Below are 23,822 nucleotides of genomic sequence, written 5' to 3'. Positions count from 1 at the left end.
TTAATGTGCAATACACACGTATTGAACCACGGAATATGGTTAGGCCAATATCAGTATCGAAGTGAAGTTTGTTTTTTGTATGTGCTGAGCATTTAAGAAGTTTATTTTAAGTTATAAGTATAATATTATACACCTTCAATAACATCTCCCTCCATGATCCACGAACACTGCGCATAGTTAAATCAAATTAATTACCACTTAAAAGTCAAATGTTGGTTTAATTCTGGAATTTTGCCGATAACACAAAATAGTTCAATGGGATGAAATAAAGATATTAGTTGAATAATTATATATTGGCGACTAGCATAATATTATTATGTGTTACACGTATTCTATACGGCAGTATCTTAAATTTTACAATGATATCGATTTTAGTGAGTAGAGCGGTGTCATAAAATGTTATGATGATTTGTCGTCGGTAACCCACCATTATAAATATCATTGTAGCAGAGAGAGGTAAGAAATAACATAACAATGCTATTGTTTTTGTTTAGACGAAATTATGACTAAGGCATAAATAACTGATATGGATTAATTCGATAAACGTCTAAACGTCATATTAAATACTGTGTATTAGTCACGCTCTAAGAACAAATAAATGTACAGTAATTTAATATCATAATAAGACGTATATGATGCATACTTCTGAGTCTCAAATTGTTAGATTTTCGTTAAAAATGGATAATAGCAATGTTTTATACCTATCTATAATAGGTACCTACTACCTTTTTAATAATAACAATATTTGTTATCTGGCGCAGTGTATAGGCAATTTCGGTACATTGGTGCGTAGAAAGCATTGAAATATCATAACAACGGAGTGACTGTTTTTAGTATTTAATATTGTTAGAATAAAAAAATAATTTTTCCATTGAATAAATTGCAATGAAATGATAAAAAGAAAATTAATGAAAAAAAAAGCATCCAGAAATACTAAACCTACAGTGCCCTTCCCCACAGTTCCACAGGCTAATGTCCATTGTTGTCGAATCATCAACCACCCCTCTTCCCGCCGAAAAAAGCGGGTAAGTTGTGGATGTCGCTCTGCTGTACAGTAGGTTACAAGTGGGTTACTGTAAAGGATGGAATTAAATTTGAATCCAATGATATTAAATCATTGTATACGAAAACGGTTCTGATCGGAGACGGTTTATCTTTATAGGATATATTATAGATTATTAAAAATTTTCAAATTTTAGATTTAAAAAGATTTTTTTTATGAATATCTAGCTTAAAATAATTCACAAATGTTTGTGATTTTTACGTATGTTGTCAAAATTCAAATATTGAATGCTTATAAAAATAAATTGTGGCTATTTATTTCTTTTATTTTTCAACTGCTATTGTAAAAATATGTTAGGAGCCTTGTATTAAATTTTCAAATCTTAGATTTAAAAAGAAAATTTTTCATGAATTTCTAACTTAAAATAATTTGCGAATTTATTATGATTTTTACGTATTTTGTCAAAATTCAAACTTTGAATGCTTATAAAAAAGCTTTTCTACCCAACAAATAAATTTTTATCAATATTAATTTAAAAAAAAAATAATGATCAAAAATTGCATATGCCTATAAATAGTTTGACATAAGTTGAATTTTTTTCAAAATTTAATGTTGGATAAAATATACTAATATTAACATCTGGTGAAAATTTCATGTATTTTTGGTCATTTGTTTTAAAGTTACATCAAAAACCAAAATTGATTTTGTCGAAAACTGATTGTGCGTAAAAATTCCCGTTTTTCCCTTAATTTTAAATTTATGTATCATCCTGATTAATTAGAATAATATTTAGAATTTTTTACTTTTAACCACCCAAAGTACCAACTAGATTCACTTTCTTACGCAACAAGGTAATGAAGTCGAAAATCGAAGCATTTTTACTACCCCAAAACGTGATGACAGACACACAAAAAATAAAAATAAATAAAAACACACTTCACGGTAAAATCAATACATTCTTCAAAATCTAAAAAACAAAAAGATGTTATGATTTATAATGAAAACATACTTTTGAGTATATAATATTATATAACATAATATTAAGGAGGTTGGAGGTAGTTGGGCTTTTCTATTAAGAATTCTTGATGAGCAATTATTGCTCTTAAAACTGATAGAAATCAATTTACACCTTAAACCTTACTAGATTATACCTACTTAAAATAATCAGATTTTAAATTCTGTAAAAATATATGAACTTATCAACTTTATGTGTTATTGTATAAGTAAATTTTTGATTAAATATTTTATATTCTTATAATACAAGTTGGTACGTCTTCAAAATTTGAACAATTTAAGAAATGAAAATACGATTTAATCACAATTGTTTTTTAAAATCGATGGGTCTATAATATGTCAATTCAAAAGTTATAGATTTTTTCTCTTCAACCTATGTCTGTAATATTGCATGAAATAAACTATATTACAATTATAATTAAATGTACATATTATAATATTATAGTTAATAATTTATATCAGTTCTATATTATACATTTTTTGTCTAAGATAACGATTCGATTACATAATTACATACTTAATTTTTTGGTTTAAAAACGATTTGAATATATTATTTATTTATTTATTTCAAAATAATTAATGGGTTCGATTTAAAAATACGGTTACCGTTATTATTAAATTATAAAAGAATCGCGGACAATTGCTACCTGCAATAATATTGAATCTGGTAAATAAAATATAGGTATAATATTTTAAAGCTGATAGATATAGTATCTTAAATGGCTGACACTTTTAAACAAAACAGTGGTTGATATATAAAGTGTAACAAATTTCCGTTACAAATATGAAATATTACTTTATTTTTCAAATAGTACTGTTATGCCCTGGATTATATCCACCAGCTATAAAGTTTGTTATTATACTTTGTAGTACACGTATTATGTATAATGTACATATCTATTACAATTTAATCGATGATATTTATGTAGATTAATAAAAGGTAGATGATAAAAAATAATAATATTATATTTCAATAAAACAAAGAAATTCCTCTAATTATATTATATTATGAATAAGCAATATATTAAGCATAATAAGCATTTTGATGGTCATACCAATATACCATACATCAGGTTAACATTTTAATTTTTTTTATGCATTATATTATAAACTTTAAAAAATTTTATAGGCAAAAAAATGTATATGTTAGAATTTGTATTGGAATTCTATCACATTATTATTTTTACTTACTTCTTATCCCGCTATAAAAAATGTTTGCTAAAAAACTCCATAATTACTATCAAATGTTCAATTTAACGTGTATAGTAGATCGTAATAGGAATCGAGAATCTGTATACAATTACGACTAAGAAGCAATTTAAGAAAAGAAGGTGAGAACTTCTACGTGAAAGAGATGTCAAGAATATTGGAGATAATTGTACGTGTTGGAGGGAATTAATAATAATTGGCTTCCATGAAGGTATTACACGTGCTCGCATTTTATCTACGTCATTAAGAACGTTGATAGATTGTTATTATTTGTAACGCCCCCTCATTTAAACAAAGAATGAAATCTATATTTTAAATTAAATTAATTTAAGTTAATTAATAATAATATGTCACAGGTATGCGTTTCAAAATATATAATTGTCGATAAAATTGCATGGTAATATATATTTAGGTATGCAATGTATTATTTATTCACATTCATTATTTGCTATCTTATATTATGACATATGTGGTACGTTATATAATGAGCTATTTCCTTAAAATATTTACAATACAAACAATTTTAATTAATCATTCATCTAACATCTACTATGCACAAAATTTACATAATCTATGATACGTTAGACTTAATGTGAAATAAATTCACGAAACATTAAACGTTATTGAAACTTATAGCAATCTGACAGTCTGAATTATAGCAATCTGAATGTTTTTATATGAATAGTATCGTGTAATACAAATCTTGGTATAAATAAATTATTTTATAAATTACACATTTAGACCAATTAAATAGAGACACTGAATGAACTAAAATTCGAACATAATAACAAAATGTTGTTTCTTAAGTAATGCGATTTAATATCATCAGGTATAAATAGTTTTAAATCTAAACTTCGAATTAATTTTATATTATACAACATCGTTTTTGAAAATTGTTTCATATTATACATTATCAACTTAGATTATATTTAATTACGCAACTACAGATAAGACAGATATTTGATTTAACGATTTCATATTTAATAAGTAATCGATTGCTATTGCTGTGGTTATATTGTATGGATTAATTCATATTTAATGTTGATTTAAAGTTATCGTCAAAATAACTGAGTTACTTTTGCACGTACAATATGAAAATATGATTTGTGTGTATGATGACGTTTAAAATTTGATATCAAATACTGCTCAAAAATAACAGACGGACGTATACGGTGGTGATTACGTGCCATTTTCACGGACAAATAGGCATATTATACAAAAAAAATCAAAATTTCGACATCCTACTCGTCACGTTTCGCGAACGGGCTTTATCAAGCCCTGATATTTTATTTCTGCTTTGGCAGCGGAAAAGGGTAATTGATGTTTGACGCTCACTTTGGGTCATTCTGTTAAATCCTCAATGGATCTGCCGTGTACAATCCATAATAAAATAGAGCAAACGTTCTATACATTCGAAAAGAACAACGTCTCTTGAAAATCTTTCATAAATGTTACGTCAAACATAATGTATTAGTTCTTGAGTATAATACGAATCATATTGGTTGTACAATTATGGTATTTAAATATATATCCAATTTTTTTAAAGAATTATTAGCGTATGCGTCCTGGTGTAATTTTTTTTAGTATTTAAAAATATATACTCGTATTATGCAATATATGTACTTCGGAAATAATGAGAATATATTTTGATGATTGAAATTCATTTAATATTGTTATATGGAAAGAAATTACTTGATGAAAGTAACTAACCATTTTTTTTTTTATTTATTAGTTTAAGAAATCTTCTTAATTTTTGTTTCATGCGTTTGAGAAGTTACTTTAGGTATTTCATGATGTTGATATAAGGCCTATAAATGTAGATGAGCAAAGTTTACTGATATTAACTAGAATAAGTTTGTTCTATCGTAAATGGTTTATTCTGCAGTACTTTAATAATTTAAGATCTGAACCTTTCATTAATATGATTTGGGAAAAATGACGATCCCAAAAATCTTTAATAAAGCTGAGAACAGGACTGAATACTCCAATACCCAATGCCCAATTTTTTTGGATCAGTTTCAGAAGTATTAGGTCCAGAGGAACTTAAGAGATTTCTTTCCTTTGACCAAATAATAGACCATCGGAATAACCTTACTTAGTAGAACTATTAATAATAATACGAAAAAGTTTAACCCAGATAATATATTGGTTGTAGTCACTAGGTGCAGTGTCTAGTTTTTAGAAGTTGACAGTCTGTACAATGTTGATGTTTACTTTTCGAGAAACTTTATTCTATTTTAATTTAATTTTAAACTCGTATATTTTAGATTCATCGGAATAATATCTTTTGGGATAAAACCGATAAAGGCCGTTGCATGTAGCCTGAGCTAAGCGCAACAACTATTCGAAAATAGGCATTTATTATTAAATTAAGTAGGTAATGATTAAATAAAATAACTAGATAAACTTAGAAGGTTTGTAGTTTGTGATGTATTCAATGTAAAATATCAATCTTTGTTACGATTATTGTTATACTATCTATTTTTTTTTTTTTTTTAATACTAGCCCAATATGTGTCAATTTTATTGAAATATTTATTTATTTATATAATGAACTCGAGCTACCTATATTTTTGTTTTGTGCAATTCATTTTATCCATTGGTTCAGTTAAACAAAAATCATAAACAAATCAAACTTTGTAATAATATTTGATAATCGTAAATGGATCCTAACACAACATTTCCACAAGTTGACCAATGACCACCATTCTCGGGATCATTACCGTATCCCAAACGACCAGTCACACTTGAACATTAGTACGCTACACATATTTTCTAAATATTCACTGACAATTGACAACCCACCGATCCAACGATATAATATTTATAATATTTATTATTACCAAAACAAATATCGTTTTGAATGACGTTGGTTTTTTTTACTCGAATTCGTCGAGTGGTTGATAGCGATTGCGTTTTAACGATATCAGCTAGTGCACTTGTTATCCTCATTTATATCCAGAATTCAGAAAACACTTTACATGCATTTTTTTTTTAACTACCTCCGTTTTCCAACGCTATACTAAATGCTTAAAATGGCGTGATAATGATTTCGAGCGTGTATTTCAACGAAATACAAGTCGCAATGCCGATTATAATATAATAACAGTTCGTTTAGTAGGCGCCTGTGCGTAGTCAATATAACTATAATTTTATATTAATCAAATCCAAGTATCGTTGTGTAATATGAGTTTTATTACATCAAATGAAGTGTTCATTTTATCGACCATAAATTTGAGAACTTCCAATAATTAATAATGCCATGTTTTTGGCATATAATTATCTTTACGTAAATATATTTATTTAATATTTACATTTTTTTTAACTGTAAAAAATAGTTTTACACTTCCAGATCTCCAAATAAAATGTTGAAAATAACCATCATGCTTATTAAAGTATCTTTAAATTTAAATTTCAAATGATACCTACAATATTTTTTGTTTGAAAATGTAACTCATACTAATATTATTATTAAACCAAGATATTCCACAGCCTATTCATAAAGTAGACAAGTTCCACAATGTGCAAATTATCTGACATAAATTTGTATTTAAAAATTAAAAAATCAAATGATTTTGACCCACTGTCCACCAACTATGGTAGATCTAATATGATGACTGTCAACGCCCATCAAATTAAAGCAATTTAGAACCAGGTATCTACGAGACACGTTAGACAAAATGTGTTATGTATGAAAAAATGAAATGTTTATTTTATAACATTCTCTCGTTATATTATTATTAAAACAAATTCATCGTTAACATTAATTATAGTATATTGAAGAATAAAATGCTTTTTATAGCAATTACGAGTATATAAGGCGCATGCCGAAAAATCATTTTTTGTTCCAAACAAGTGTATCCATCTTAGTATATAAATGTCAGTCAAATTTAACTTGTTTATCCTTCGAATTCCTCTTTGTATTTTTTAAAATGTATTTTTTTTTTAAATTTAATTTTTATGTTATTTCCTTCCTATAAATCTTAATTTCTACTCTGAAATATTAAAAAAAAAAAAACCATTTATACTTAAATTATATTTAACAACTTATTCTTTTGTATAAATATATTTATTTAATTCGACGTTATTTATGTTTATAGCCCATGCAATAAACTTTTTGCATATTCTATGTATTTATTAGTTATTCAGTTTTATGCTTATTTAATTGCCATTCTTTTTAATATATTACCTATAATATCACACATTATTATCACATAATTAAAAAATAACTTTTTATTAAGATAAAATGATGATATTAAACATTATTTAGCCAATATCAAGCTTGATATGCGTTGCAAATAACAGAGATTTCAGAGTTTATTGAACAAGAATTACTTTGATGCCAGTATATTAATTTAAAATAATTAAATAAGTTAAATACGTTTGAGCAGGGAGTTTGGAAAACTATTCAAAAAAGCTAAGAAATTGCATTTAAATATTCTTTTTTAATTATAACAGACCTACAATGTTTTATAGATTTTACTATAAAATAATACATCGATTGTATACATAATTAATATAAAATATTTAAATAAATTATAATCATAATATGCATAGCTAATATAATATAACCTACATAATATAGGTTATTTGAATATTTTTTCGGCAATAATATTCAACTATTATTTTTTATACTATAAATACATTTAACAATATTGTTAATATTTTATTAGGTAAATTATTTAAAAATTATGTGTACATAATATTATATAACTAACAGTCAATGATATTATTTTTAATATCTAAATCTGAAACCAAAGCTATAATTTAATTCGAAATTCCATAACTGAAAAATAGGCTAGTTAATAATTAAGCTACTTAGATTTGCATACGATTTTATACGGGAAACAAATAATTAAAAATAAGGTTATAACATATATTTTATTATATCATAAACTGTTATAACTACTATCTTTAGAATGAAAATAGAAATAAATGTAAAAAGCACACATTTTTAACACGGTAAAAAATTAAATTAAAAAAAATCCTTTTTCCCTCTTATATTTCTCGGAGTAAGTTATTTAGTTATCTATGTAGTGTTTTCTGCATTTTTACATTTCTGCTATTAGTTGAACACAATTATATCTCAAAATAAATGTTATAATAATCATGGAAGAATTTGTAAAATGTGCATTAGTTTTACCTGATTTGTACAGTTAATAATTATAAATTCAATAAATAATTTCATTTAAGACTAAATTACAATATAATATAACATAAATCTATTTGTATAATCGAGATATAATTTATGATTATGATATATTATTTGGCTGAAAATATTAGCGATATTTTGATACACGTTTAAGAGATACAACTAAAAAATTATAAGTTATAGAAAAAACTAAAGGTTATAAAAACATTTTTACTTAAAATTTTTTAAGCTTTTTGATACGTTGAAAAAAATATATTATTGTTTATTACGAGTTCTATAATTTAAAATGTGTTAAACCTCGAAATCACAACTGTACTATGTATGTTAAGTATTTGTTTGGTTCAAACTTAAATAAATGTATGGATGCAATTTATAAATTTGTATATTAAATGGAAAGTTCTTACTTGAAGGTTTGTGATAAAATAAATTCGGGGTCGCAATGAATAAACAGATTTGAATACGAACCAAATCGTTTAATATTCGTTGTCTTGTTTAGTCATTTCAGACCGTATATTGCATGTAGCTGTTACATATCATGTATACTATGTGCGAGACTAATCATGTACGACCTTTATAAAGTAATATAATAAAATATTAAATTATTTATACAGTATGATTTTATTGTGATTCCATCAAACGCTATATGTCACAACGGCTTAAATATTTATCAACACGATTCCAATTCGACTTGTGGTCGCAACGCCATTCACTCTGTAAGCACGACGCTAAAAATGTAATACGCACAAAGTTCCATTAATCTCGTGTTAGTCTACGGTAGCATTACCGATAAATCTACTTCATGCGCTGATTTGTTGTACAAATTAAATAATAATAATAATAATACAAAAAACAACAAACAGTTCGTGACCCGCGACATTGCGGCAAAAGAATTGTTTTCCACTACCTACATAATATAGGTGACGTATTTTATACTTAGTCAATACATTTTATAGAATTTTAATTTAAAAATTTTATACTTTGCATTCTTTATGCACGTATATATATATATTATGAGCAAGTTGTAAAAATATCGACCGAATGAGTAGGTTTTGTTATATGGAAAAAATAATAATAAATAATTCGTCGCAAGAATCATAAAAATTTCTCCGTTTTATAGTATTTAAATTGTTCGTTTTTCTATATTATAGTAGATACACGAAGATATAGTTAGATAATCGAATAACTTTGAACTTTTTTCCGGATAGTTTTCTCTGTGCCATATTATATTTGGTATCCTTTCTTCGACGCTATGACGGTGAGATATCCAGAGGCCATAACAATATAATACGGCTATATAACTTTGGATGTTGTTATTTTGGTTATTAGTCAAAAGTCAAACTAAAGAGTATTATTATTATTATTATTATTAACGTCATCATACGGTCTTGATATTGTTATGAAAATATGGCTATAAAGAAAGAACGCGGTATACAAGCTTTTGAAACGTTAAAACAGCGTTCGTAACAAGCTCATCGTTGTTACACGATGCGAAATCGCGACAAGATGTATTTTCCATTGTCTCATTAAACTATATGACGAGAGGACTCGAACGTAGAGCATATTATTATATAGTCCCGTGCATGTTAAATAATGATCGATCCAACTTAAGAAGACATTGTGTCTCGAGTCACGAAAATCGATGGAGTAAATAATAACGTATACATTAATTGACTATTATACGTGTCATATTATAATAATTGTAAATTGTATTTAATAATATGCTATATTGATTCAGCAGTGGGTATAAAAACTTTAGTCATTATAAGACAATAAAATGTTATTTAGGTAGTTTTTATATTTGTTTCAAATAAATCATTATGTAAATAAGTATGGTACATTATAATTAAAATAGGGTTCTTCAGTCTTTTACTGCATATATCATATAGTTAACTGAATTACTTTTTGAATAAAATAATCTGAGTTTTATATTACATATTATATGTTAAATATTTTTTTTATTTTTTTTTACTGTATTGAAAATAATTTATGTTTATGTGAATACGCTGTCGACATAAATAATAAGCTTGTAGCGGCTCTTAAATTTTGAACAATATAAATCTACGATCATGCATATTTTAATCTAAGTATATTATATTCATATTTTTCTAAACTGATGACAAATTATCAATTGTATGTTTATCGTTAACGCTTTTATATAATGTACGGTCATACTTGAAGATAAAACATTTAGTTATTTTGAATAATAATAACAATAATAATACTTATTCTTTAAGTTTTATGAATTTTTCAAATAAATAATAATGAGTTCTAAATTATTTTTATATTTGTATTACATATAATTGTTTAAATTAAATACAATATATAGATCCCAGTTTTAATTAAAACATAATAATTATCTTTAACTGCTATATATATATATATATATATATTTACTATGTATCATATCACAGCATATTTTTTTATTCAACACTTACGTAAAGTGAATAGTCTTTTAAAATTTTCACATGAACAAAGTGTATTTTATTTTATTACAAAATAATAAACTATTTAGCGATCAACCATAGTCACCGAATGGTTATTTGTCACGAATGCACGTTGAATTATAATAAATGTTATACATTATCTAATGATATGTATTAAATTGCAGAAATTTTACTTTATCGTCAGTGAAAATGAGGCGTATAAGGCGTATCTTAACCATTTTACTATAAACACCTTTTCTATAGATATCATTTATTTCCGTTATTGTACATGAAGAAAGAATCTTAATATTGAATTAAAATTAAATTGCTTTCTGCTTAGTTGTTACCTAATACTTATTTCATTATTAGCCTTATTATTATTACTTGTATTATTATTATTATTAATATTATTTATCTTCTAATAAACGTTTTGGATAGTAGTTCTATACCATTTTTATTTAAACTGTAATGGTAGGTATATAATATTTTATTTATATTTATTATTTATGTATTCTCCATTTCTTTTGTAAGTGAAAATTCAGTAACAGACTGAATACCTTGCTGCTTATTTTATGTCAGTGATCACTGTATTATTTCCACAGTACCATAATCAGCTCAAATTTCGCTACTAAAAAATGATGGTGATTCTATTTTATTTGTTAAATATCATTGGTATTCTTATTACAAATAACCATCGTTGATATCCCGCAATTTATTCTATTCTGGTTGTAATAAAAATGATATTCAAAATATTTAATTAATACAATTTTTATTTCCCTACCTAGACATTTTTTATTTTGATAATGATTGAACAAAAAAATGTTATTTAATGAAATTATGAAGTTTTAAGTTTTCTAATTGTGAACTATTATAATAGCACCAGCAACGTTTTTTTAATTTTTTTTTATTAATACATTTCTGATATTTCTGAACTATCAATTTTAAAATAATAATGGATTTTTATCCATATTCGTGGGATGAAAATACTCATATTCTGATTTCTATAATAATATATTATACTCTTAAAAATTAATATTATATTAATTATGACTTACCATCAGTGTTGGGGCTTAAGGAAAACGAAAGGCCACCTTCTTTTTTCCAAGTGATACTGGGAGTAGGAAATCCGGAGGCAGCACATTGCATCGAAACATTACCTCCTTCCCTCACCGCTATATCGGTGCTGGTTGGGTAGTCTAATATATCCGGAGGTACTGTAAATTAAAATAAATAATTATTACGATGGATTTGTATTTCCCCCCTATTTTCAAACTGTTGAGTGAACACATATAATGTTATCTTAAAATACGGGAAAACTTGAAATCATGTTATATATATTTAGCTACCTATATAGAATACAATAACTTATTTGTGTTTATTGTTTAATTATCAAACAAAAAGCTTGCTACGAGTTCATTATGGATAATTCGACTCACAAGATATCATTTCCGATAATAGTTGATTTATATTTTAGTTTTTAATACAATATTGTTAATGAAAATAAACTTTTTGTCATTCCTTGAAATGTTTAGTGATTAATTTATTTAATACGCAAATAGCAGCTTAGGTATATTTGCTTAGGTTTATTAGGTATTTTTTTTACTAATAAATGTAATCAAAATATATCAAATTATAATAATGATAGTTAAGGATATTTCTGTTTCGATATTTATCATGACTTTATTTCCATTAGAAATTACAAACTATAATGGATAATAGAAAAAAAATTAATATCCTTTTCACTTCTCTAAAATAAAAACAAATATATGTAACTTTACTGTAGGGATTCACTAATGTAAACTTATTGGACTCTCGTGGATAATTTTAAAGCCCCGACTTTTGTACAAATTTCTATATTCACTTTATCTTCACTTTAGTATATAATTTTTCAAAGATTAAATTATACAAAAAAGGAAGAAATTAAAAACAAACATTTTATTACAATAATGATGAGTTTTGGAGGTATTTTTTATATTACAAATGTGTAACAACTATTATAAAATGTGTTTAACATCATGTGGATGTCCGGACACTAATTATCTGAATTAGTTGATGAACAAGTTGAAATTTCTATCAATAATTATGTAAATCCTTTGATTAGAAAAATATAGCAAGAGGAAAAAAAATTAAAGAAAAAATCAAAATTAAATGCCAAAGATTATAGAACACAAAATCAAATGAAATAAAAAGATGAAAAATCGATGAACAAATCCAAATCTCGGCCATAAAGAAGATACTATTCTTAGCAGACTACACATTGATTACACCAGAATCATCTACGGTTTCCAAATTGGCTAGAGAGGATGCTCCAATTGGCCATACACGTGGAACTGAACTTTACGTTTAATATTTTATAGCTGACTGTTTAAATTAGTATGATCAAGATCGGATCGAACAGAAGATTCCACATAACCTGGACACTGCACTAAGATCCAATCATGAACATAACTTAAACATAATTAATTTTCTTAAACAATCAAAATTGTATAATCTCTGTAGTTAATTAATTATGTTTGTAAATCTTAATTTGTTAAATTTGTAACATTACTATATAATGGAATTTGCAGCTGATGTTAAGATACTTGACATCACTTATTGATTACAATTATTTATGTCGTTGTTAATCGTTTAAACCATTTGTGATTTCTGTAAGATTCAAAAAAATAGATAATGGACAAAACTGTGACTAGACCAGCGATCATGAAAATCGTGTTCTATGTGATCGAGTGACTTGAGCGGACTCGCTTTGACGAAACGTCCGTAATTTTTGTTTTATCATAATTTATATATCATGAAATTATAATAGTTTTTTGAGCAATTAATAACGAAAAATGAAGTCGCTAGTTCAATATAGGTATGCAAAGAAATATTTATCCACCATACCCCTAGAAATTTCATCAAATATTGGCCTATGCCTTCAACCACGGCCATGAAACGCCATATAGTAGTCGTGCAATAGGCGAGAAAAATACGTCGAACAACAATAGCCGGTGTTATAGCGACAAAAGTTATTATTAATAATTAATAACCAAACATGTTGTTCGCGTCAACAATGACACCATATTCCTCTTCCCGTAGGTACCTAATACATAATAAATAATGTATAGATGTATTTTAAAAAAACGTCGGCTGGATGTCGAACATCCGGATTTGTATTGTTATCTCTTCTGACAATATATTATGGGAACGCGGTGGGGTTGGTTGTCGCCTGTCGGTGTGCATTATTATTTTTTCCCAGATTGAAAAGTACCTATAATATCTGTTACCCACATATACAGTGCGAATAAAGTCAAAAATGTCCATCATGACATTTCAGTTCACTCTTACACGGGGTTTTATTGTTACGATAGAATGTGTGTATGTGTGTGTTCGTTTGTTTTTCATTCTTTATTTTTTGCCGTTTCCGTAGGACCGTGCTGACTGTGATAGATTTTAGACAACGGATATGCATGTGCACGCGTCTGGGATAAAAGTATATAACTTACTATACATATTATGGCTACGTCAACAGATATTTCAACCGACAAACGGTGGTGATATGATATCGGATTTGAATCGTCCTCGCGGAAGTGGTTAGGAGAAGGGATATCATCCGGTTGCGACGACGACGACGTGAAAAAGCTGGAAGGAAAAAAGGGTTATAGCGGTCGATGGCGTAAGAAAAAAATCAAAACAAAGTGTATATACATATATATAATTTAAAATAAAAAAACACCGAAACTCAAAATGCTGGATGACGTTTTCGTCGGTCGGGTCGTGAAAAGTTTTTTTGCACATAATACAGCATTACATCTCGACGTCCCGGCAGCAGGAACTGCAGCTTTGGAACACAATGATCTCTTTTTTGTGATCTATAGCGCATATGAATTTATATAATATTACTCGTATATTATATGTATACATAATGCCCTTTCGTATCATATACTCGTAGCGAGCTTTACCTCGTGTGCATATTGTATGTATATAGTCCGACGCTTGCGGTCGAATATCGTCGTCGTCGTATTATTTGCTATGCAATTTCTTTTCCGTCCTCGACCACTTCCTCCCAGAAAACCATCGTCAGTTTTTGCGGATCCCATAAAATAACTTTTCCGTAAGTTATTTTATTCTTTTACGATATCGCGCATAGTATAATAATAATAATAATACCATCTATGTCATTATATTGTATATGATTTGTCGCAAAATGTTCCGTTACACTGCTTCAGCTATGGTTTTGCGAACATCGCACGAGAACTCGATTGCAACATTATCACCGCGTGCGCATGTATCTGTGTGTTTGTGCGTGACCATGTGTGTGTATGTTGTACTTATTATTATCAGTATACAAAAGTAAAAACATAATATGAAGTCACTCGGATGTTAAAAAAAAAAAAAAATCTAAACCACTAAAACATTGACAAATACAAAAGTAAGTACCTAGGTTCAGAACTAACACATGCTTAATAATTTATCACTCCTGTATAAAAATGTAAAATCATGATTAGGTACTTAGTATAGGTAAAATATTTATATAATTTTTCCCTGTGTGGAGAGTGCACGTAGTCCTGGACGTGTGTTAAAATTCGAATAACTACATCGAAATTAAATGGACATGATGATGGAGGTATATTCAAATGAATATCGTGCATAAAATTTTTTTTTTTTATAATTATATCAAATGCATTTGGATATTTATTTTTGATAGTTGAAAACATTTAAAATGTGTTTACAATGAAATAATTAGGTACATCCCTAACATAATAATATAATATATTCACATGAAGAAATAAGTGCCTAATATAAAATTATAATTATTACATTCAGAATCTGTTTAAATGTATTTATCATTACATATTTAGACTTGATAAACTTAATTAAAAAACTTCAATGCAAATTTTATTTACCTATAATTTAGGTGTGGTTCTGAGCCCTAATTATTATTTCTATTGAGTTGTTTTTTACTTATTCTTCTGTCGTGGTGGTAATTTTTGTATCCAAAGTTAACTGGATATTGAATTATAATTCAATTCTTCCTTTTCTGATAATATAGAATTTTGTCCAACCAACGACATTGTTGTGTTAAGGTAACACTAATGGTAACACTGTACTTAGAGTACTTGTTATCATATTCTTTTGTCCGTTACGACGTTACTCCGTGGGTACGTCACTCTCGAGTAGTCGCGTCTCACTAGTTATTAAGTTGTCTAGTTTTTTGTAATGATGTTTAATCTGTCATATTATTATATTATTATTATTTAAAATAAACGTCAAACAATATTTCTAATTTGTTCGTTATATTTAAAATACAACAGACATGAAATGATTGAACTGTAAACATCAAGGTTTAAGTTGAAGAATGCTTTGTTATTTAAAATATGTCAAATATGTACAACAAAATAACCTTGTTCGGGTTTGTTAAAAGGAATGTACTATAAATTTTAAAAATTTTTCTTACTTTTTGTTGTTTTTTTTCAGAGCAAATCAAAAATAATCTGCTTAATAAAAATCGAATAGATTCTTAAAATATCATATATGATAAATAATGATTCTTCAAACTTTTATAAAACTTAGGTAATCTAAGAAAAATGATGGGTGAACAAATAAATATTATTCATTGTAAAACTAATATACGTTCTTTAATAATTAAATTAGAATATTATTTTAATATGTCTGCTTATTGTTAATGAGTATATATATATAAGAACTATATTGCTATTCGATAATAAAGAAAATATGAAACAGGTCTACACTGAAATTCCAAAAATCTTCAATACAAATATTATTGACACCATTTACATGCCTTTGACTGTAATTTTTTGTTAGTCATATACTTATATTATTTATAGTAATATATATATATTTGAAATATTAGGTTAACTATAGCTTTAACTAAATTTATACGATTTTCCATTAGATTGTTATAATTAATCTTTTTGAGTTTTGTAGGTATCTGACTTAAATTTGTAGAAATTAGGGTAGTTATTTTTTTAAAGTCTATCCTATATTTTATTGAGTACTAAAATATATAAAATTAGGTATTCTAATCACTATTAATTTTGTGATAATTATGTAAATTTCATTCTATAAAATAAAAACTATTTGCTTTTAAACAGTATAATTTATTTTTAAGATGAAAAATCATTTTAGCTTATAATTTAAGTCGAAATTTTCAATCAAACATCACAAACAATGGTAATAAACTTCCAAAAATGTTAGAACAAATAAAATTAAAATACAAAATACAAGCTGTAATTTACATAGGTACAAAATAAAGTTCATTAGGAAATCAGGTTGTAGGTATATGTACTTAAATAGGAATTACCATAAATATTTTTTGCATTTGTATAATATTTTTGAGTGCACTAACTGTGTATAAAATATTTATAATTATTTTTAAAATATAGATGTATTTAAATTATTTTTCATTGTTGTTAAATAAAAAAAATGAGAATAAATATTTAAAAATATATATTAATTGGATATTAAAGGATAGTAAATATGTCATGAATACTTGTGCTATATTTAAAACAATTAAAACTTTTTAATATCATTAATTTTAAAATACCTTAAGAATAATTAGTATTTTCTTACAAATTAAATTAATTAATTGCGACAATTTCCCGTGGTTTATCTATAAAAACACTTATTTATATTCTAATTAAATCTTATACAGAATACTGAAAAATAATCAATTTTCATTTCTAAAATAAAACTTTTAATTTCAAATAAGAATCTCAAGTTTAAAACTGCAAAATATTATAGTATATTATAAATGTAAGTTTTGTCTCAAGCTCTAAATTTCATAAAATATATTTTAATTCAATAAGTAGTATAATATATTATACACAATTACATTTTTTTTACGCCACTCAAGATTTTACAATAAGTATCAAGTTATTTTATACAAAAATTAAAAGTTTGAACATTTTACTATATAAAAGTTATAAGTTGATAACATTTTTTTTTTCATTGAATAAAATATCGTTTCTTGTGCTGTATAATAATATATACTAACCAAAATTATTTGATCTTTTAACTTCAGTAAAATCCCTGGAACTGTTACCTTAATCTGATACACAATGTTACAAAGAACATCCCTTCCCTAAACCATAGGAATAGGTGATATCACACTTTTTAATTAGTTTTGTTTAATAATCCTTAGATCATATACAATGGATGAAGCCATCGGGCTAATTCTTGAAGCCAGAATAACCCAGAGCCCCGACTGTTTGTGCGCACGCGCGTAATTCTGATTGGTTAATAAATTATCACAAAAAATAATATGATCATAATGTCATATAGGTACTATACACTGAACGAAAATTCATTAGTAAATTCAATAATGATTACTTATCATTTATTAATAAATACTGCTATGTTAAAATAATAATTATTTTTTTAGTCTGAAAAATATATTATTGAGTTAAGAAAGTTCATAGGTAAAATCAATAAATTTTATCGGTATAATTAATAATATACCCAAACATTAATTTAAGAAAGATATACATTGAATTAATAAACAGTTTATTAAATTTATAAAAACGCATTTTTAAATCAACATTGGTTTTTGTTAATTTTATACAACAGATTTAATAAATTTAATCATTATTAAATTCATAAAAATCACAAAATGTATTTATCGAAATAATCATACTAATATTTGATATATATAATATATATATATATATACTATTATCAATCATTTACGCATGCGCAGTAATAACCAAGGCTCTAACATTTTCAGTCATTTTGGCTTCAAATCTAATACACAAGCATATACCGAGTGGCTACATCCATAGTATATGATATAAGTAATAATCTAATACTATCTATTAGAACATATAATTTCTTTAAAAAAATGTGATATAGTACGTTCTGATCAAGCATCCAAGTGTTTAAATATGTAATACATCAACAATAAAACATTAATAATATTAGCCAAAGCTGCAGCTAATAATACCCACGAGTATAGTTGTTCGATAATCTGCCAAAGACGGCGGAGTTATATTTTTAGATAATATTTATAGCATACAATTTATATTCAGCAAAGTTATAGTAAATGTTATTGTAATGATATGTATCTAAGCCCTATCATACCTAACCAAAACAATAAATACGATGGATAGTAAAAAACCCTATTTCAAGCCTAGTATATTTTTCAATCCTTCATCTGAGAGCATAGATGCATTTTTAAAAAAAAATCAAAGAGCATATTCTATTAATGGTTGGAATGAACAAGAAAAATTGCTATATATACCTTACCTACGTTTTTACAAGACCCAGCACTAACCTTTTATGAAAACATTGAAGATCAAAATTTCAATAAATGGGCTGACTTACAAAAACAACTTTTAACTGAATCCGAACCCATTGCTCATACAGATATGCTTCGATTATTACTCGAGAAAAGAAAGCAATTATATGATGAACTACTTATGACATATATTGATGAAATTGAATCACTTTGTAGAAGTATAGATTCTGAAATGACCCAACAAGAAATAATTAGGTATATAATGAAGGGTCTTGAGCCAAATACTGCCAGATATTGGGATATTAGATAACTAATCTCTAAAATTTTTAAAAGACAACATAAGAAAATATGAAATGGTAGAACTCATGATAACGGGTGAAATAAATCAATCTCCTTCCGAAATAAAAACTGACATAATCACTCATAAACTAAATCAAATATCAAATGAATTCAATGAAAAAATAAATCTGCTTGATGAAAATAATAATAAATTTAAAAACGATATGGAAAACATAATAAAACCCAAAATTAAAAATAATAATCCTTATAAACCCTATAATTTTAAAAAGAATCGCAACTTTTTTCCAAACAACAGAATAACAGAAGAAAGAACATAAAAAAAATGCGAAATATACTTTAAAGATAATCATATCACGGGATTTTGTTATTTTAGAAACACAAATACTTCAAGCAACAATAACAAAACGCAATGTACAATTTGTTCTGGAAATAATTATTCTATAGAAAATTGTAGATTTAAAAATAACCCGATCAATTGTCAATTGTGCGGTACAGTAGGACTTCAGCACAAACTTATAGAAAATTTTCGATTCAAAAAAACTAATAAACAATAAACATTTTTTCTGACACTCACTGTTACCCTTTATTGTCAGTAAAAAACCACCAATTACTCATCAAATCAATCACATTTCTTAACCTTTATTTATTCGTGCTGAACTTAATAATATGGTTCCACAATAATTAAACTTAAAATCAATTCTAATGATTTTGAAACATCAGTATTTACTGTTAAAAATTTAACATGCCATAATATAATAATAGGAAACAATATTCTACATAGCCATTATCACAAACCTATTATCAACTTTTATAATAAAACACTATCATTAAATGATTCAATTACAACACAAACTTATACCATATCTATCCAAAACAAATATTAATAATATCTTAGAGGAAATCACTGACATATTGCATAATAATATTTCATGTAGCATTTAACTACTCAATTGCTCATTGTATATCTGCATATTTAAAAATATTTAAAAGAATAGCTTATCAAATAAAAACAATATTTGGAGACACAACACCCCTACCTGAAATATTAAAACCACAGATAAGCGACGCAATTCCAATAAAAATAGGAAATAAAATAATTTATCACTTAATAAAAAATACGAGAATATTTTCTTAAACTTAAATATGATGATATAAAACTTACTATTCAAAACTTAAAAAATAGATGCAAAAATTATATTGATTCAAAATTACTATAGGTACCTAAAATTGCCTCAAGAAAAGTTAAATGTAATTGGACAGTTACAGTTATTAAACAATTAATTTTTACAGAATTTCTAAACACAAATATCGATCTTCTAATTTGTCATAAAGATAAAACGCACATAACTAATAATTGAAAAATCATGAACATCAAAAGGTTATAAATTTAATACGTGACCATTTCCAATTTAATAAAATAATTAAAAACATAAATAACATTAACAACAATACCAATTATAAAATAAAACCAAACATTAATAATCTCGAAATCTCGAAAATGATAAACGCAATAATAACAACATGAATAACATAAGTAAATAAATAAAACGATTATAATATAAACATTAGTATAAAAGATGATAATAAAATAAAATCAATACATAAAAATTATAAGCCCAGAAAAAATATCGTAGGAGATGAAAACTGTGGCATTTATGCTATATGTAATGATTTAAATGATAAAAAATCATACAAAATTACTTCTAAAGCCGATATTTTACAAATATTGAACATTAAACAGGTGCCCAATTATTGGATGTCCGATGGCGAACTAGCCGAAATGGCTGATTATTATAATCACGATATTTATATTTACAATGACACTATTAAAACAGCAATTATTTATCAAAAGAAAAATTATAACAATAGGTCCATAATCGTTTAGTATAATGAAAATAAAAACTCGCATTGGGTCCCCGGAACAAGAATAGATAAACCATCAAACAAACTATTGCCTAATTATATTAATATTTTTCAACTGCTATTGTAATGATGTATTAGGTGTCTTGAATTAAATCTTCAACTTTTTCTATCCAACAAATAAACTTTTATCGATATCAATTTAAAAAAAAAAAAAATAATAATGATCGAAAATTGCACTTCCTTATAAATAATTCAACTTAAGTCACAATTTTTTCGAAATTGTATGTTGGACAGATTATACTTACATAAAAATTTAGTGAAAATTTCATGTATTTATGGTCATTTGTTTTAATGTTACATCAAAAACCATAATCGATTTTATTGAAAACTGATTGTGCATAAAAATTCCCATTTTTTCATTAATTTTTAGTTTGTTTATCCCGGTTACTTTAAAAAATATTGTGAATTTTTTACTTTTAACTACCCAAATTACCAACTAGATTCATTTTCTGGTCCGATAAGGTACTGAAGTCAAAAATCGAAGCATGTTTATTGCCCCAAAGCGTGATTACAGACACAAAAAAAATATATAATAATAAGAAAAACAAACACATCATGGTAAAATCAATACATTCCTCGCTCCGCTCAGAATCTAAAAAAAAAGATGTAATGATTTTTTATAATGAAAACATATGTTCGATTATATACTATATAACATAATATTAAGGAGATTGGAGGGAGTTGGGCTTTTCTATTAAGTATTATTGATGATCAATTGCTCTTAAAACTAATAGAAACCAATTTACACCTTAAATCTTACTAGATTATACCTACTTAAAATAATCAGATTTTATATTTTGTAAAAAAATTTCAACATATCGACTTTATGTGTTACCGTAGAACTGAATTTTTGAATAAATATTTTATTTTCTTATAATACAAGTACATTTTCAAACTTTGATCAATTTAAGAAATGAAAATGCGATTTAATCACAATTGTTTTGAAAATCGATAGATCTATAATATTATGTCAAATCAAAAGTTATAGAATTTTTATCTTCAATCTATGTCTGTAATATTACATGAAATAAACTATATTATTATTTCAATTATTTAATTTAATAAATGAAATAAAATTAGATTAAAATAAAATAAAAAGTCAAAAGATCACATAAATTATTTAAGTGAAATTATTTCATACAAATAAACAATGGAACCAGGAGGCACTGCATCAACCACATTTCCATTCTTTGAACTAAGTAAATCTCCAAAATTCACCTCCAAGTATAGAGGTCCATTTAAAATAATTGTTTAGATGAATGACATAGATCACAAAGTACAATTAAAATTGAACAAACAACAACATAACCAACGAAATATGACACCTAACATGCATTAATAAAAATAAAATTAAAAACATGTATACATATTAGTATGTATGATCATGTTCATGTATGCGTTTTATGAGTGTATACCAGTTATATGATCACAATTATAGATAAATTACTAATATAAAATATTTCATTAGTAATTATAGTCTAGTGTAAGATTGCATACCTCATGTTTGAATTCATTTATATTATATAAATTATAAATTTACTATTAAAATAAACACGTAGGTATATTACTTAGTAAATTTAACAAAAAATACCTCCTTACAATTTTGTTGTTCCCGTTTATATTATGTAATATAACCATTATATAAAATAATTATAACTCAATTGTCATATTTAAAACCCTTGTTATTATCATAACTACCTATTTAATGTAAAATCCACAATATGAAAACAAAAATACACTAATATATCGTTAATATATTCGGAATAGTTTAAGCAGGACAATATAAAAAATTAAATTAATTTAAAATGTATTGCATCATTAAAATAATTGTTAGTTTACTCACTATGTATTTAAAACAATAACATATTATATTATATTAAAACTTAGCTATACCAAAATATACCTAACAACAATAATCACCTTCACACTTCTGCAATAGGACTTAGGATTCGTTGCATATGACTATAATAATACACCAAAAATAAACATAACAGCTTTCAATAATATCACAGTAAATTTCCGTGATGTTCCAACAAAAATCAACTTACCTCTATACTAAGTCAAATCCAACAAAACAGTATTTATTCAAAATAAAAACCAACTAGCAAGATAATCTATTGGCTTCTCAATTGTTATTGAGATTCATCAATACGGATTTAATTATATCATTACTATATTATCATACCTTTGGATGGAGGGTAAAATTATTAGTAGTTGGCATCTTTAGCAACACCAAGCGTTATATAATGCATAATATGCACAAAAAAAAAACAATTAAGAACTTTCGTTGATTCTCAACCAACAAAAAATTCAAAATATACAGATAATTAATACAAACAATAAAAAAAGAAATCGGAGTAATCAGAAACAAATTAAATCGTATCCAAACATTACAATATTATCAATTAGAACTAATTAGAACATCATAAAAACCCAGTCCAAATTCAATTACCGCATCATACTATGTATCAGTTTCTTAAATAAATAAGTATAAAAAAGGAATCAATTGCTTATTATATCTTATAAATGTGCACTAAACAACAACAAAAACTGTTATATTATC

General features: G+C 25.8%; 1 protein-coding gene across 2 annotated transcripts in view; it reads right to left on the bottom strand.

Moving 5' to 3' along the window:
- The window catches only part of LOC107163764 (lachesin-like), a 173,046-nt gene that overhangs the window by 35,171 nt on the left and 114,053 nt on the right, over positions 1-23,822 (bottom strand). For both annotated transcript variants that reach the window (XM_089220626.1, XM_089220627.1), the window contains exon 4: positions 11,856-12,014. In XM_089220626.1, the coding sequence (XP_089076752.1) occupies positions 11,856-12,014 (159 nt within the window). The remainder of the gene's footprint in view (positions 1-11,855; positions 12,015-23,822) is intronic.

The sequence above is a fragment of the Diuraphis noxia genome, unplaced genomic scaffold (genome assembly GCF_037042655.1).
Source record: "Diuraphis noxia isolate RWA-SAM2 unplaced genomic scaffold, SU_Dnox_SAM2 contig0002, whole genome shotgun sequence".
Classification (NCBI taxonomy): domain Eukaryota; kingdom Metazoa; phylum Arthropoda; class Insecta; order Hemiptera; family Aphididae; genus Diuraphis; species Diuraphis noxia.
The sequence above is the reverse complement of the archived record's forward strand: the minus strand, read 5'-3'. Positions and strand labels throughout refer to the sequence as shown.